The sequence below is a fragment of the Sinohyriopsis cumingii genome, chromosome 6, assembly GCF_028554795.1.
Source record: "Sinohyriopsis cumingii isolate HCF-2022 chromosome 6, ASM2855479v2, whole genome shotgun sequence".
Classification (NCBI taxonomy): Eukaryota; Metazoa; Mollusca; class Bivalvia; order Unionida; family Unionidae; genus Sinohyriopsis; species Sinohyriopsis cumingii.
This window is the reverse complement of record NC_142966.1, coordinates 126,359,866-126,376,470: the sequence shown is the minus strand read 5'-3', so window position 1 is coordinate 126,376,470 and position 16,605 is coordinate 126,359,866. Positions and strand designations below refer to the sequence as shown.

Below are 16,605 nucleotides of genomic sequence, written 5' to 3'. Positions count from 1 at the left end.
AATCATGTTCACACCCCTATCTGTTGCATCAAAAAACATTTGTTATGCCATGGAGATGACTGAAATCTAAACTTTCAAGTGATGAAATTTTAACATTATCGTTTTGTTTCTTGTTGCTGAATAAACATCCTCTACTGAACTTGATGGTCCAAAATTCTTGGTGGGGTGGAGGTATTCCTTTTTTCTTCTTCCAACACTTCTGTCTTCATCAATGATTTTTTTATACCTCAATCTTGTTCATCCTATTTATATTTCAAACTTGAATCTTTTTACTGAATAATACATTTTTAAAGATTAGCGATGTACATAGGATATGTTTTCAGAAGTTTTCATCATCAGAAAAATAATGCTTTTCTACAAGTATGGAACAAATATCACATTACACTGCTACTCTAGTGGAATAAATATCACATTACACTGTTACTGCCAGTTAATGTGATTGTTTTTGTTGTCGTTGTTATTACTGCTGCTTCTCTTTATGTCTCAACCTATAAAACCATATTAATTTTAACAGTCCATGTATTTTCATCTCTATATTATCAACCCAACCCAATCCCCAACCTTTACTGAACATGGGGGAGGGGAATGAATGATTCATCTAATTCATAGGGGAATAAATCATAATTAGCAAATACACCAGGTGAATATGTTGCCGAGTGAAAATGATGCCAAACTGAAAATAATGAACAGTGATCTTGACCTTAAAGATAAAACACCCAATGTGGGATCTGGCACACCTTCTAATCATGTTGTATAAATTTTTTAAGCTTTATTCTGTAATCTCACATACAGTGAAACCTTGCTATAACACAACAGCTGGGGTCAACAAAGTGCCACCATGTAATCTATCCCACAATATCAAGATTATGGGGAGAAGGTGGTGCAAACGAGGGTTTCACTTATGCACTACCCAACTTGTATTGATGCAGAAATACTTAAAACTGATTCTATATTTATTACTTACAGAATACTATGCATTTGGCATGTACATGTACAAGAGACTGATAGCAACTTATAATTGTAAATAGTACATATGTACTCACCAAATGAACTCATGATATCCACAATAGTAATTCTATCAAAAATGTGTACAAAAAAAGAATAATTTATAGGCATGTATGTTCCATTCAAATTCAATTAGCTATTATCTTGCTAATAAACTCACACCAATTTATAAAACACTTCATATTTTTTATAAATACACTGGCTGTGTCCATTGAGAGAAACTTTTGACCAATAATAAAATGTCCATATCTGATATTGGGAGTATCCAATAAAAAAAACTTACATTTAGGCTAACAGAAATAAATTAACTGACACTCGTCCAATCTCATAATGTACACAAGACAAACATAGCAACAGGTATGAAACTCCCTCAGAGATTCTCTGTAAATTAGGGTAGTATAAAGTGACCCCTAAACTAGCCTCAGTCAATTGTTTAAGTAACCATTCCACTTCATGGGTAAATAGTGATCTTCAAAAACCTATAAAATAAAGATGCAAGATAAATTGAAGTAAGCTCTATATGGTTTGAACCATGCTGATAATATGACTATTCACTAATGCAAAGTAAAACTAGGAGTAGCAAGTTTGCTTACAATACAAAATCCATCCACCCGTAAAACTTAAATGATTTGGTTCCAATCGGTGCCCAAGAACAGAAGTAGTACATGCAACTTTAAACAAAGCATTCACGAAAGACATATGGGGCAATATTTATATTTATGTAGTTAACTTTCAGAGGTGAGATGAAGGGTTATTGGCAGGGAGGCTACAATTATATGGTAACAATCAAATGCATTCCTGACTAATGACCAACAATAAATAATGAATTTTCCAGACCTCTGCAGTATATTCTTACAAAAAATATCTCATTCCATTTATTATGGGATAGACACTGGGAATAGTTTAATCTCTTTTTCAAAGAAATGATTCATTTTCAATCTATTTCAACAATGGCATTGTTTTGAGCACCAATGTGTTTGCTGGTTTACTGAGCATGCAGTTACTGTTGATTGTTTGATCTCGACTGAACAATCATTTACACAATGCAATCGGAAAAATCTGAGGAATTATTAGCTTTGACATTTACTAAATGAACAACTGTCACTCTTTGTAAGTGCTGATGTATTTAAAAAATAACAAGCTAACAATGAAGTGCAGTGATGGACAGATGACAGATTTGCAAAAAACATTCCCAGATAGGAACTTATCTTTATTTAAAAAAAGTAAAACCTTTATCTTCAAGAACAAAAAACATCTCACTAGATGAAATAATTAAGCTCACTTGGCAAAAAAAACTTTGCTAAAATTCAGAAATCAATCTGGACAAATTGGTCAGGAAGATGTAAAAAATTTGGAAGGCACATCAAGACTGCGTTATATCCAAATCTGTGTTATGAAGTGTGTTACAGCAGGCTTCACTGGCACTTCAGAGTTAAACAGAAGAAGTATAACGTAAAATTTTAAAAACTGTGCTGCAACAATGGCCTTGAAGAAGGATCCCAAATTAAGAAAATGATACAACTTCTAATGATGATGTACATGTATACCAAGTTTCATCCTTCATCTTAAAAGGCTTGAAGGTTACAATGCAAAAACAAGTGTCAACAATGGATGGACAAATGGATGGAAATGTGAATACTATGGCTTGTTGTGCAAACGGTGGAGGACAATAAAGCAGAAATTAAATAAAGAGAGGGAGAAAGTGATAGAGCTAAGACAAAAAGAAAAACAGACACACAGAGAAAAAGCTTACAGTGAATAACTTACAGTAAATTTGGGATTGATTTGCTGAACAAGCTGCTTGTCTGTCATAGTTTTGGAGAAGACTGCTCGCTGCTGCATTACAGAGGGACTAGAAATTGGGACTCTGAATACTGGATCATTCCAGACAGTGGAATTCTGAAATTTGTATGGAACAACTGTAACAAGCTGCATATATCTGCTGTAAATCAGAATATTTTATCACCATTATATCTCCACAAATTGCATATTATAACAAAAACTAAAAATTAGCTCATCAGCATTGCTTTTTGTACTAGTAATAATTAAATTGGGGCTCCAGTTATCTCTGTATTTCGAAACAAGAAGGTCAAGACCCAAGAACCTCAAGTTCAAAGAATGTTGCAGAATGAACTATCATACTTTTTAAATGATTTAGCCACAGTATAAAATTTAAAAAATCCATCAAGGAGTTTAAGAAATACAAGCACATAAATATACTTACACCACAACCATTACGAATATTTCCTATAACTGACCATGACCCCAGGGTCAAAGGAGCAAATGAACACATAGCACAATGGATTGTCTCATATTGATGATTAAAAAGCCAGTGATGGGTTTAGGAAATATAGCAACACATCAGGTTATTAGTGCCAATGCAGAAGGAGTAAAATGCCTTTCCCCCAGACACAATATGGTATATGACTCCAGCTGAACTGATGATTGGATTCAAAGCTGTAACCTTTTATTGGCAAGTCTGTATGGTAACCACCATGCCACAGGGTCCTTTCCTCCAGTAGTCACGGCTTACGACATGCAGAAGAGCATGTCACACCTATTCTGCCACATGGTCCTTTTCTACAGCAGTCACAGCTTACGACATGCAGAAGAGCATGTCACACCTATTCTGCCACATGGTTCTTTTCTCCAGCAGCCACTGCTTACGACATGCAGAAAAGCATGTCACACCTATTCTACATCTCTGAGCCCATAGGGGACAGAAACAACTTTAAACTAAACCTAAATCAAAATTGTTGATGACTGTACCCTTGATCCCAAGGTCAAAAGTAATAGTGAGTATGCTGTAGAATGAATTTTCTTAGTTTTATAATGACCATGGCATCTATGATGAAAATCAATCAAGTAATAGTGAGTATGCTGTAGAATAAATATTCTTAGTTTTATAATGACCCATGCCATCTATGATGAAAATCAATCAAGTAATCGTGAGTACGCTGTAGAATAAATATTCTTAGTTTTATAATGACCCATGCCATCTATGATGAAAAGCAATCAAGATGTTTAGGATATAGGTACAAATTAATAACATTAACAAATACCTCAACTGTTATCAACTATGCCAACATTACAAAAGTGACTGCTATGTCTCAATTTAAAATTCTGGCTTAAAAAAAAAAAAGAGTCCCTTGAAAAAATCTGCAACCCTTTAAAAGACTCTCTTTCTGGGATTATATAATTGCAGTATTGCTTTTGAAAATTTGCAGTCTTAAATACAATTTTTTTGGCAGGTGCATCAATGGCATAAAAAGTGGGTGTAAAATTATGACTTTGCATACATTTTAATTTTTTGGCAAGATTACAGAAGGCAAATGAGAGATATTTCCCGACTCTAAGGATCCCCAATATTTTGCTTCCAATCTTTAAATAGAATTCTCTTTATTATATATCTGCATACATTTGTAGTAAAATTTACATATACATATGGATAAATTATTAAACATTAAATCTGCTTGAACTAAAGATCGAGGTGACACTTACATCCTTATTGACGAGGACTGGTAAAGGTTTAGTCTGAGTACTGGCATCTTTGAGATTCTTTATAACTCCACTAACAGTCTTACATGTGGTTGGGCTCCTGCCAAGTCCTCTACACCCTCCTCGCTCTCTGGACTTTGTCCCTCCCATAGCCCCACAAACATGGCATGGGGAGTTAGCACTGGGAGTCTGAGAAATATAATGAAAACTGTTCTTTTTTTGTGTAATGACAATTATACAAATGGGTAACTGAAGGAAAAAACATGTTGAAATAAATAGCTTTAACTCATGTTAAATTTTATTAATCTAATATCTTCTGCATTTCACTTCATTTCTTCACCGGTAATGAGCTATCTAACCATTCACAAGTTGTCGTAATAAAATTTGGGTAGATTCTATTAATTCACAACTTGTGCTGCATATAAATTTTGTACATCAAGGCAATCTTGCTAATTGGTTTCTTAAGAGACTCCTGGTATAACCAACAACAAATAGCAAATATTTGAGGTGATGGAAGATGTAAAGTGCACAAGACAGAAAACATAACCACAAGGAAAGTATGCTTGCAAAGTACACTTGTGAAAGTAACCTACTTTCAAATTAACTATATTTCATCAGCATGATCCACAGCATAACCTGTACCAAAGAACTTTAGACACTATGAAGCAGGACATGTAAGTCACTAACCTGTTGTGGAACAAGAGGATTAATGATAACATGTTTACTGCTACAATCCAGAAATCTCCATATGTTGGGCAAATGACAATAGTAAAGAAATGCAAAGCTGAGAAAAACATTTGGAAATTTAAAATTTTATCGGCAAAGCAATTTTAAATGTTGCATTTAAGGTGAAACAAATGTCTATTGATTTTAAAATTAATCATATATGTGGCCAATTCCAATTTAAATTCTGTTTACCATACATATGCACATATTAGTCCAGTTCCACTGAAAAACAACAGAGGTGCATGGTATTACCAGTATACCAATTTACTGTGGTACATTTTCCTGGTTGTATGTATCACAGTACTTTTTCACTGTACCTGTGTATTGGTAGTTTCCATCAGTAAGGAATATACAGAAATTTCTGAGGAATCTAGTTATGATTTTAATTACACTAGCATCAAGTTTTCATTATTCATGACAAAAATAGTTCCAAAACATTTGATTTTACCATCACAAATTAAAGGTGAATATGACAAATTTTATTATGTGTATGACCCTTTAATCACATGTTTGACATGTGTCACATATGCCTATGCTGGTGCTAAATGGAATAATGTGAAATATAGGCCAAATCGAACTTTTGGAAAAAAAATTTGGAATAACAAAACACAAAAGAAACCCAAATTAAAACAGAAACACGTTTTATATTTTATTGGCATATGTGAATGCATTCCTTTTTAAGAACGTGAATCATCCCATTATTTTCAGGAGTGCACTCCTTTTCATTCTGAACTTGACGTAATTTCTCTTTTGATGAGAAAGTTTATTTTATGGTTATTTGCCCTCTCTGACATGACTTGCATGGGTGTTGGCACCCCACTAAAAATTCAACTGCTTTTTTATTATAACAATGGGATAGCTAGAAAACTGTCGGCTTTAGTATCGACGCTGCCTATTTTATTATCATTAGGCTCTCAACACAATGTCTTTCACATTATCAGCTTATAATGTAAATGTAATCATCCATCTTAAGTTACACTTTTTAGATTGCAACTTAAGCACAAATAACTGATTTTATTTTGAGTTAAAATATTTCCTTTTCTTTTATCTCAAAATAATAACTATCTTTTCCAAATAATATCGTGGACAAAATATGGTGTCATTTTGCTATACATCAGAACAAGATACTTTTTCCACGTATTGTAAAACAGAAATTAAACAAGCAAAAAATGTGCCTGGTACCTGCTTTTGAACAATAAATTCTTAGTCCCTGAATTAATTGTGGTATACCATGGTACATATCACAGTACATTCAGATATACCACAGTATACTGTGGTACAAAATTTGTGGTACCTGGCTCTAGTAAACATCAAAGACCTTAATCTAACATTGCATAACATGCCAACATGTTGTTCTGATTACTACTAATAAACTGCACTGACTCAGATCTGCCAGTGAATTATGTGATGACAGATCAGCCTTAAAGTTTGCAGATGGACAAGGCTTATATAGTACATGTATCTACTTTGAATTCATTTGTTTTGGTGGGTATCAATTTTAGTGGCTTTGAGAAAAACATTAAATTTGTTGGAACTTAAATTTGTCGATTGGGGACAAGGACCTCTTATTTTCACAAAATGACCGTTGATCATTTTGGTTTTATAATCCACAAAAACTGGCACTGTATATACTCATAAGTAAAGCCAAACTGCATACTGCACAGACCAATATCTGCTGCCAGATAATGCACCAGCTGATCTGGGTCTATGCAGTCTATTAAAGTAACATGTGAAACAAACAGCATAGACCGGATTTGATGACACATAATGCAGATCAGGGTCTATACTGCTTGCAGTTCAGCTTGACTTATAAGCGAGTACATACAGCACCCATTTAAAACTAGTGAATTCAGTGTTACATTTTCTAACTAAATTATCATGGCCATTTCATACCAAATGACACTGAATTTCATGCCTGTGGCATGGTCTATACTAAAGATATGAACCTGAGCCAACCTTCTAACCAAAACCATGGAAGCACTTAATAGTATTTGATTGGTGTTGGTGATTACAAACAAGGATGCGGTGATATTTACTCACAAAGATCCATCTCCTTACAAAGTTTAATGTGCTGTGGGGACAGCTATAGTTTTACACCTTTGTGTATTCATCCCACATCAAAACAACCTCAAGCCTCCATGGAACTGCTTGCCTTACAAACAAGGATACAGAAAAAGTAAATGCACATAAATTTATTCTAACACTGTGGCATATATTACCCTGTGAATCAATAAACTGCATTGTAATTCCTTTTCCAACTGCAATAAATAATGATTTGTTAATTAAGATGTGAAACAAAGCCAATTAATTATATACCTTGCTAAAGTCTGTGAATTCAATTGTAGCAAGGTTAACCAATCTACGGAGCATGTTGGTTAAATTTTTCAAAATATTGCACTCTTCCCCTGGGACAAGTCGTTTGTTGCACCATTCATACTCAAACCGAATGATGCCATCTTTCCCAAACAACATGTAAAGCTCAGCCACACTAATATTCTCTGCCATATTTTGGTTCCAACCATTTTTCATTATCTCTTCATAATACCTATCCCTGTCGTTTTGACTAGAATCAGTTGCTATAACGTTCCTGTCTTTCTCATTTGCAGAACAATCTGGTGATGCTTTTGGAACATTATCATCCGTTACATTCACAAAATCTTGATTGTCCATCACTGATTCCACTATACTGTTTCTAACTGAGGATGAAACAGATGGTACTGCTTCAATGGACAGAGGATTGTCAGGGAACATGGCATTTTCATCTTCATCCATTGCACTAACCTCACTTTTGAGTTCAGTTATAGAACTTGCTGCACAAGTAGGTGAACATGGTAGAGCAACACTGTCATGTATAATGGTAACACCATTTGTTACTGACTGCATCTTAGAATAAGGAATTGTGGATTCTGACAGATATTGTTCAATTTCAGCAGAAGTAGCATTTGACTTCAGACAGTCTACAGTAGATTTGACTACTGCTTTGTTTGGTATCACAGCCAAATCAGTAGCTGGTGGGGAATTCTCCAGACACGCAGTTTCTAGCTTGTCACCACATGTATTTCCTTTCTTACTTTTGGACGATGCAGGACCTGAAAAGTCAGAAAAGAGTTGTAAAAATTGGAAAATCCACAATTAAGAGTTCAGAGATTTTCCACCCCCACCCCTATCGGTGGGTTAAGTAAATCTAGCCAATGGAAATAAATGCTTGTGCTAAGGACAAGTCTTACAAAGTCTTGTCATCCTCCATTATTTGATATCTCTTTATATCAGAATCCTCCCCATGTCTGAGTGCAATAGGTAAATCTAGCCAATGTAAATGACACTTGAGATATGGATGAATCTTACCAAATCTCTGGCACAAATTTTCAACCCCAATGGCACATATGAGGAAGATACAATATCTCAAAGATTTACATTTTTACAAGCCACAAAAGGTCTGCATATGTCAAGCATGTAATATAGGCAGGAATGACATGAACATCATCTCATGTTCAGTATGTGTGTGTATGTGATTTGGATTTTTAATGCAGCTTTAACAATTTTCTAGTTATATCACTACAATGTCTAAAGTATGCCATTTTATAGTGATGTTTAGCACTGGGGCATGGTGCTGCAGACATGTAGCATGATGTCCCATCGAGTCACATATCCTAACACCAGGCTTACCAGTGCTGAGTGCCAAGCGAGGCAGCTCCTAGTGCATTTTTATAAGTCTTTGGTATGATTTGGCCAGAGTTCGAACCCACGGCCTCCCACATCTGAGGCAGATGCTCTAACCACTTAGATGACCGAGAGACAGAGAGAGAAGGAAGAAACACAAGAATATTTATTACCTCCCCTTGAACCTGCTATGTTGTTGTTGTTGTTGTAGGGTTTAACGCCATTTTTCAGCACACAATAGGCTATACATGGCGGCCAGTATTAATGGTGGAGGAAGAACCCGGGAAAACCCTGGAGAGAACCACCGACCCACGAGAGGCTACTGGCAAGCTTTCTCACATACCCACATTGGCTGAATCCGAGACTCGAACCCATGCAGACAGAGGTGAGATGGCTGTGATCCTTAATGGACAGCGCTTTAGACCACTTGGCCACTCGGGGCCCCTGAACCTGCTATGTATCTACCATATATCAAATGTACTTCAGTTTAAGCTTGAGCAAAAACCAACAGTGATGATGCTCACATTTATGGCAATGGTTTGGAGGGTTTCATTTCAATGTGATCAAGTAAAATTTCTGAAAGAAATGTAATTTACTTTATATTTATCTATTTTGTTCAATACATTATGCGATCATATTAACATTAGAAATATAGATAAGAAAAGGAAATTAAAGACACATCCAGAATCAGCCTTTCACCTTCAAGCAGCAATATGATTGCATCCTCAAAAAAAACAGATGAACACTGATACTAACATGAATCCAGCACATTTGGGTAAGCAGCGGGCTGTCTGTTCAAATTTCTTTCAATGTTGTCAGCTGCGTATTATGAAAACAATCATTTCAAGGTTTCCTTTGTTTTTGTATCTTCATCCATACTGGATGGCATATCAAAATCAATTGTTCAAAACTGAAAAGCCATATCCCAAGATGCTGTGTCAAAGTAGGTCAGATCTGTTGGGGGAGGTGAGTTTGGATCACATTGTGTAATTATTTTTCTACCATTAATAATGGCAGCCAAATTGGATTGCAGAAAAGCACAATCTGAATAAATCTGACATGCATTCAAGCTATGACACTGTCACATTATTATCAAAGTCTGTTTATTGATTTTTTTTAAGGTTTTCCTTATTTTAGTAACAGCAGCTATATCTGATGGCAGATTAGCGTCATATGCATCAATTTAAGATGCAAGAATAATTTCTGTAGAATTTAGTCATATTTGCTAAGTGGTTTCTGAAAAGTTGTTTATATGATTTTCCAATTTAGTGATGGCAGCCATATTTGATGGCAAGTCTGCATTCTTTCTCTCTTTTAAAGACATTGCCAGAATGGTTTCTGTCCAATCTGGTAAATTTCTGCTGAGCAGTTTCTGATAAGTCATTTTAGCAATGCCAGCTCCATTTGATGGTGGACTGGTATCATTTGTACAATTCTGAAAGCCATTTATTATGGATACTTTTTGTAAAGTTTAGTCAAATTCTGTTAAACAGCTGTCAGAAACGTTTTTCTATGTTTATCAACAGTGTTCACAATTGATGGCAGATCGGCATCGTTTGTATAAAACCAAAGACCCTCAGTTCCTGGACACAGACAAATTTGCTCAATTCTATAAACTGCTTTTCGTTAAGAAGTTGGGTTATTCTCTTTTTTACTACATAGGAAAAGTGACAAAAGTTGATGACAGATTAGCATCAACTTTAAAAGTGTGAATGCCCTCTAGGTCAGAATGCTTCCTGTCAACTTGTTTAAAGATTTTATTATTTGTAGAATGAATTGCAACATTTAATGGCAGAACATCTTTTGTATAAATTTGAAAGCGTATCATGCCAGGATGCTTCTATCAAGTTTGATCAAATTCCATGCAGTCTTTCTATCAAGGATGATCAAATTCCATACAGTCTTTCTATCAAGTTTGATCAAATTCCATAGTCTTTCTATCAAGCTTGATCAAATTCCAGTCTTTTTATCAAGTTTGATCAAATTCCATGCAGTCTTTCTATCAAGTATGATCAAATTCCAAAGTCTTTCTATCAAGTTTGATCAAGTTCCATAGTCTTTCTATCAAGCTTGATCAAATTCCAGTCTTTCTATCAAGTTTGATCAAACTCCATGCAGTCTTTCTATCAAGTATGACTAAATTCCATACAGTCTTTCTATCAAGTTTGATCAAGTTCCATAGTCTTTCTATCAAGCTTGATCAAATTCCAGTCTTTCTATCAAATTTGATCAAATTCCCTATAGTTTTTCTATCAAGTTTGATCAAATTCCCTAGTCTTTCTATCAAATTTGATCAAATTCCATAGTCTTTCCATCAAGTTTGATCAAATTCCATATAGTCTTTCTATCAAGTTTGATCAATTCTATTCAGTGCTTTGTGCAAGTCATTTAAAGGTTCTTCAATTTTTAAGTTGTTGTTGTTGTTGTTGTTGTTGTGGGGTTTAACGCCATTTTTCAGCACGATAGGCTATACATGGCGGCCAGTATTAATGGTGGAGGAAGAACCCGGAAAAACCCGGAAAGAACCACCGACCCACGAGAAGCTACTGGCAGGCTTTCTCACATGCCCACATTGGCTGAATCTTAGACTCGAACCGCCGCAGACAGAGGTGAGATGGCAGTGATCCGTAACGAAGAGCGCTTTAGACCACTCGGCCACTCGGGGCCCCTTTTTAAGTAATTATGGTCATATTTGTTGGTGGATTGGCACCATTTATATAAACCTGAAAGGCTTTCATGCCAGAATTCTTTTGTCCAGTACTGTCTAATCTAAAAGCCTGTCATCCAACAATACTTTCTTCCAAATTTGGTTCTGAGAAAATTAAAATAGCAATTACTTATGTACTCATGACATGGGACCAGGTGGGATAATAAAGCAATTAGTTTAAAAGAAAGTAGAGTTTATTTATTTATTTATTTTTATTAAATATTTATTAAATCCTTATCAAAAGTTTGGATCTATTAGTAATTTGATTATTATTACAATGAATTTCTACTTTTCCTATCAATTTTTATTTCCCATTTGAAGCTGAATATATATGCCTAGTGCTTCCTATAAATTTCAAAAAGTAAACAGTAAATTAGGTGCCAAGGTCATCTCCTTAAATTCACTTGACTAGGTTTGAAGGGAATCCTATTGCAATGTCAGAAAAGTACCTAACGGTTCTGCCCAGTCAAAAGGGCACATGCATTCATTTTCGTAGTCATAAGGACACATAATGCATGCTCTGTATGGCCAGAAAAGAAACTGAAATGTGCTTTGCCAGGTCAGAAGGTATCTGAAGCTCAATTTATTGTGTTAAAAGGGCACCTCAAACCAAGACATTAATAGCAGCAAACACTAGAATGTTCAGTTTGAAGATTTTAAATGGGGGCGGAGTGGGGTAGAAGAAACTTGCCTCTCATTTCCTCATCATGATATAGCCAGTTATGTGCTGAAAGTGCCCATAACCCAACCCATCCCAAATCTTTAAATTTTGGGATGTAAAATATTCATCAGTCTTAAAGAGCTGAAAGTTAAGTTTGAGTTTCTCCATTGCATCTACTGTTATGGAGGTGAAAATGGTGGAAAAGAGTGTAGGTTTCTTCATCTGTCTTACTTACTTTGCATTGTCATTGTCTCAATGAAGGAGTTAAGAGAAAAATTCATCTTGGGTTCTTCAGCTGCCTCCATTGTAATGGGGGTTATAACGGTGGCCCTGTGAGGGAACACTCTCAGCTCCTTAATTGGGTCCTCCTTAACATCCATCTTGTCCTTCTGAGGTCAGGTTAAGGTAATCAATAACATGGGGATCAGAGATGTGAAAATCCAATGTCTGACTTGTGAAATTCATTCTATCAAAATTAAATAATTTCAAAACAACACAATATACTGCAAAATGAGCTGCAATTTACACCAGTAATTACCTCTTGTTGACAGTAGTTGCATGATTCATAGTCTTGCGGTTTTTATTTAAGGCCCTATCAAGGATTTTCAAAGTTTTCATGTAAAAATTTTGTTACACAAAACTAATATTCTCCATTTATTACTTTACCGCTACACACATAAATGGGTACAAAGGTAGAGAAAAATATATATGCAATTTGAATTTCTTCAAGTTTCACTTTTTTGCATCAGACTCAGCAAATCATGTTATTATTTTATGCTTTTCACTTTCACACGTGACTTCAAAGTACTTTTTCCAATATGGTTTGGGGGAGGGGGTTTCCAAAACAGCATTCTTCTTTGTTAACTATTGACGTCCCAGCTCTGTCTGTTCATTTAAAATAAAAGAAGAAAAAAAGAAACTCTGCAACAGCAGTTAAAGGTCAGGTAGATATATGATCAATGCCATGTCCTAATGTACCCAAGTCAGACAATTTTCCACGTGACATTATAAACCTTGCAAACTGACTGCCATCTAGCCACAAGAATGCATTTGCAACCTTGCTTGAAAATTTGTTGCCTGATAATTTGATATGACCCAAGCATGATGCTGGAGAATCTGAGTGCTGTCCCCTGTGCTTTAACAACAGCAGTAATACACTGAAATCATGGACCAACAAGTTGAGATCACTGAACCACAATCGCAGGGGTCACAGGGGAGCTACCTGGTGGAGCTGTAATTTTGACATCTTGCCTAAAAGAGAGTTTCCAGACTTTCAAGCTGAAGAACATGGATGTCTCAGGTGGATTACATGTTGTTCATGGCAACAATGATGTATTGATGTCTTATGAAGTTTATGCATCCTTGAAGTACTACAAAAACAGGCTGCATGTCAATAATAAACAAACAAATAAAAGTTATCTACCAAAGTCTATACAACACGATATACACTAGCAATGTATTCATCAAATACAGATGTAACAGCATTGCCTGAAATGACCTAAACATGAAATTTAAAGGCAGGACAGACTGATGTATAGGGTAACAGTCGTGGTGGGGCATACAAAAGCACACAAGGATACAAGTTTTAATCTATGTGGTTGCCATTTCTTTTCTAAATAAGATATCACAGATCCAAGCCTCCTCTTGGTTTTGAGGACAATGCGTAGTCGTGGGTTCTGAGCCAAGTCCTGAACCTGCGCCCAAGCCATGTTAGTCTTGGGAAGAAGTTCAATTTGGACTGAGTCTGGCACTTTAGCTGTCTGGTCCTTCCTGGGCTCTAAAAAATAATGGGAATTACATTATATCTTGTACATATATGGGCTCTAAAAAATAAAGGGAATTACATTATATTGTGTAAATATGCGTTTACTCTCATTCCTGATTTTATCAAAAATGTCAAAGCAAAAAATTACATCTTCCTAGAATTTTTCTGGCTTGATTGGGAATAGGGCTGTGGTCCATCATTTTAGGAAACATCTGATCAGTTGGAAATAAAAAGTTGATGCTTAAATTGTTGAGATTATAAATTCTCTATTATTTCAAAACATTTAACACCTACGATGACTCCTACTATGCATAATAATCAAGTCCCTACTTCATCTAACCAGAAAAAGGAAAATCAATACCTTTCTACTTCAGGTATACCTTATTAACATTAGGAAAAGGATCTTACTGAGAACAGTGTTTACTGATATATTCCCCACATCAATTTGAATATTGCTTGCCCTCTTTTCTTATTCTCACAGCTATAAGAGGGCTATTCATTATTTTATTGGTATAAAATATACAATGGAAGAATGAACTGGAAATGAAACCATGAAACGTATTCCTGAACACAAATACCCAGCAAAACTTAACTGCAAGACAGTCTGAATGACAAAGGTAGCTCTATATGCCCCTTAGTTGGGGGAGGGGGGGCATAACAAGTATTCCTGATAAAATTCAGGTTACAATTCTGTGATCATCACAGGTCCCATTATTAATACAGTTAAGCTTGCTATGGTAACCACATAAATATAAAAACCACACATATATAAAGGTAGTGTTATAAATCCTATTATGCACAAATCCATACACATTTACCAGCATATAAAGACCAGATACAGCAGAATTCATAAATAATAAATTCTTAAAATCGTTTACATTATTTTCTGAGACAAAATATTAGTTAATACAATGGCTTTATATTAAATGAGAATAAAGATATCGATAACAAGTCAGAAGACTGGATTTTCCCTTTAACCATTTCTTCCTACATCATTCTCAATCATTCCACCAATGTTCATCAAACTGATAAACTGCCAGAACCAAGATTACTAGGTCCACTTGCAAGCACAGATATTCTGTAATACTGATTCTTTCTCGTTTATCACTTTATTCTGAGAAATTATTCAAAGAATATTTTCAGCTGATTACAGCATATTAAAACTGTCCAAGTATCTAAGTATTGGGGTATCACATCACCTCAGTTTCACAAGCAAAACATATGTAATTATGTAACAGTCTCCATGAGATTATCTACAAACATATAAATAACTGACAGCCAGTGGTAGATGCCTAAAGTTTGGGTATTCATCCATTCCTTCAGAGGGTTGTGGAACACACACACACACACACACATTTCTGCTATGTTTTTTTTGGGTAATAAAATGACTTCCCTTGAAAAAATGCTTAAAATGTCAAAATTACCTTCCAAATTATGCAGTCTTTTGAGTGCCTGGCACACTGGGGTCCTGATTCTAAAATGATGAAACCAAATTTCAGAGTAAAATATATTTCTCTGCAATATTTATATGAACATAATACATTTGGATTTCATCCACCAACCTACAGATTAGAAAAGATATTTGCCATGTCTTTTGGCTTGTTTCAGCAACAGGAGTGCTAAAAAGTCATCAACTAGCCAAGGTGGAAGTCAGACAAGACTGGCCTTTCTTTGGACTAAAGAACTTGTACCAGATCCTGTCAATCTGTAAACTAATACTGGAGGAGAAGTGCATTCTATTCCATGGGTGGGACTGCATGGAGAGCTTGTCTTTATTACAATCAGGTAAGTGACTCTTTCTTCAAATACATTACCCGATCATAATAAATTAAAAGAACAGGTATGAGAAGGAAAGAGTTACATTCCCTTACCCCAGTGTCAACCCTGTATCCAGTCTATGTGAAGAGGAGGAGATAGTTACATTCATTTACTCCAAAGTTGGCCCTGTATCCAGTCTATGTGATGAGGAGGAGATAGTTACATTCATTTACTCCAAAGTTGGCCCTGTATCCAGTCTATGTGAAGAGGAAGACGTAGTTACATTCACTTACTCCAAAGTTGGCCCTGTATCCAGTCTATGTGAAGAGGAAGACGTAGTTACATTCACTTACTCCAAAGTTGGCCCTGTATCCAGTCTGTGTAAAGCATCTTTTGAGTTGTAAGATAAGCTAGGGTTAGCATAATGCATGGATGCAGTTTGGAGAAAAAATGTTCACCCCATTGAATACAGTACAATAATAAGAAGCTGCTGAAAATAATTGTGCTACTGATGTTGATCAGACCGAACCCTTTGAAATGAAAGGTCTCTGCGAAAAAAAGTAGAGCCTGTCATCTCTGACCTTCATTACATGGCTTGGATTATGAGCTCAAATACTATGCTAGTGGTGACTGACCTAACCTCATAAGCCAATATGCATATCATCTGATAACTCAATGTATCCAGGTTGTCAGATCCTGTGCTGAAACATCCCTTCCTTCTTTGTATGGTAAGAATAAGCAATATCACCCTCTTCTGATTGGCTCAGTTTGCTTTAGGTACAAAAAAAGATCCCTAATGCGATTCTGTAGATGCCAGTTACAGAA

General features: G+C 35.5%; 1 protein-coding gene across 2 annotated transcripts in view; it reads right to left on the bottom strand.

Annotated features, from left to right (window-relative positions):
- Positions 1 to 16,605, bottom strand: part of LOC149797906 (protein cramped-like) — an 84,752-nt gene that overhangs the window by 40,459 nt on the left and 27,688 nt on the right. For both annotated transcript variants that reach the window (XM_089962950.1, XM_089962951.1), the window contains exons 8-13: positions 15,447 to 15,496; positions 13,838 to 14,034; positions 12,493 to 12,646; positions 7,546 to 8,318; positions 4,507 to 4,692; positions 2,773 to 2,904 (exon numbers count right to left, since the gene is read on the bottom strand). In XM_089962950.1, coding sequence (XP_089819076.1) covers positions 2,773 to 2,904; positions 4,507 to 4,692; positions 7,546 to 8,318; positions 12,493 to 12,646; positions 13,838 to 14,034; positions 15,447 to 15,496 — 1,492 coding nt within the window. The remainder of the gene's footprint in view (positions 1 to 2,772; positions 2,905 to 4,506; positions 4,693 to 7,545; positions 8,319 to 12,492; positions 12,647 to 13,837; positions 14,035 to 15,446; positions 15,497 to 16,605) is intronic.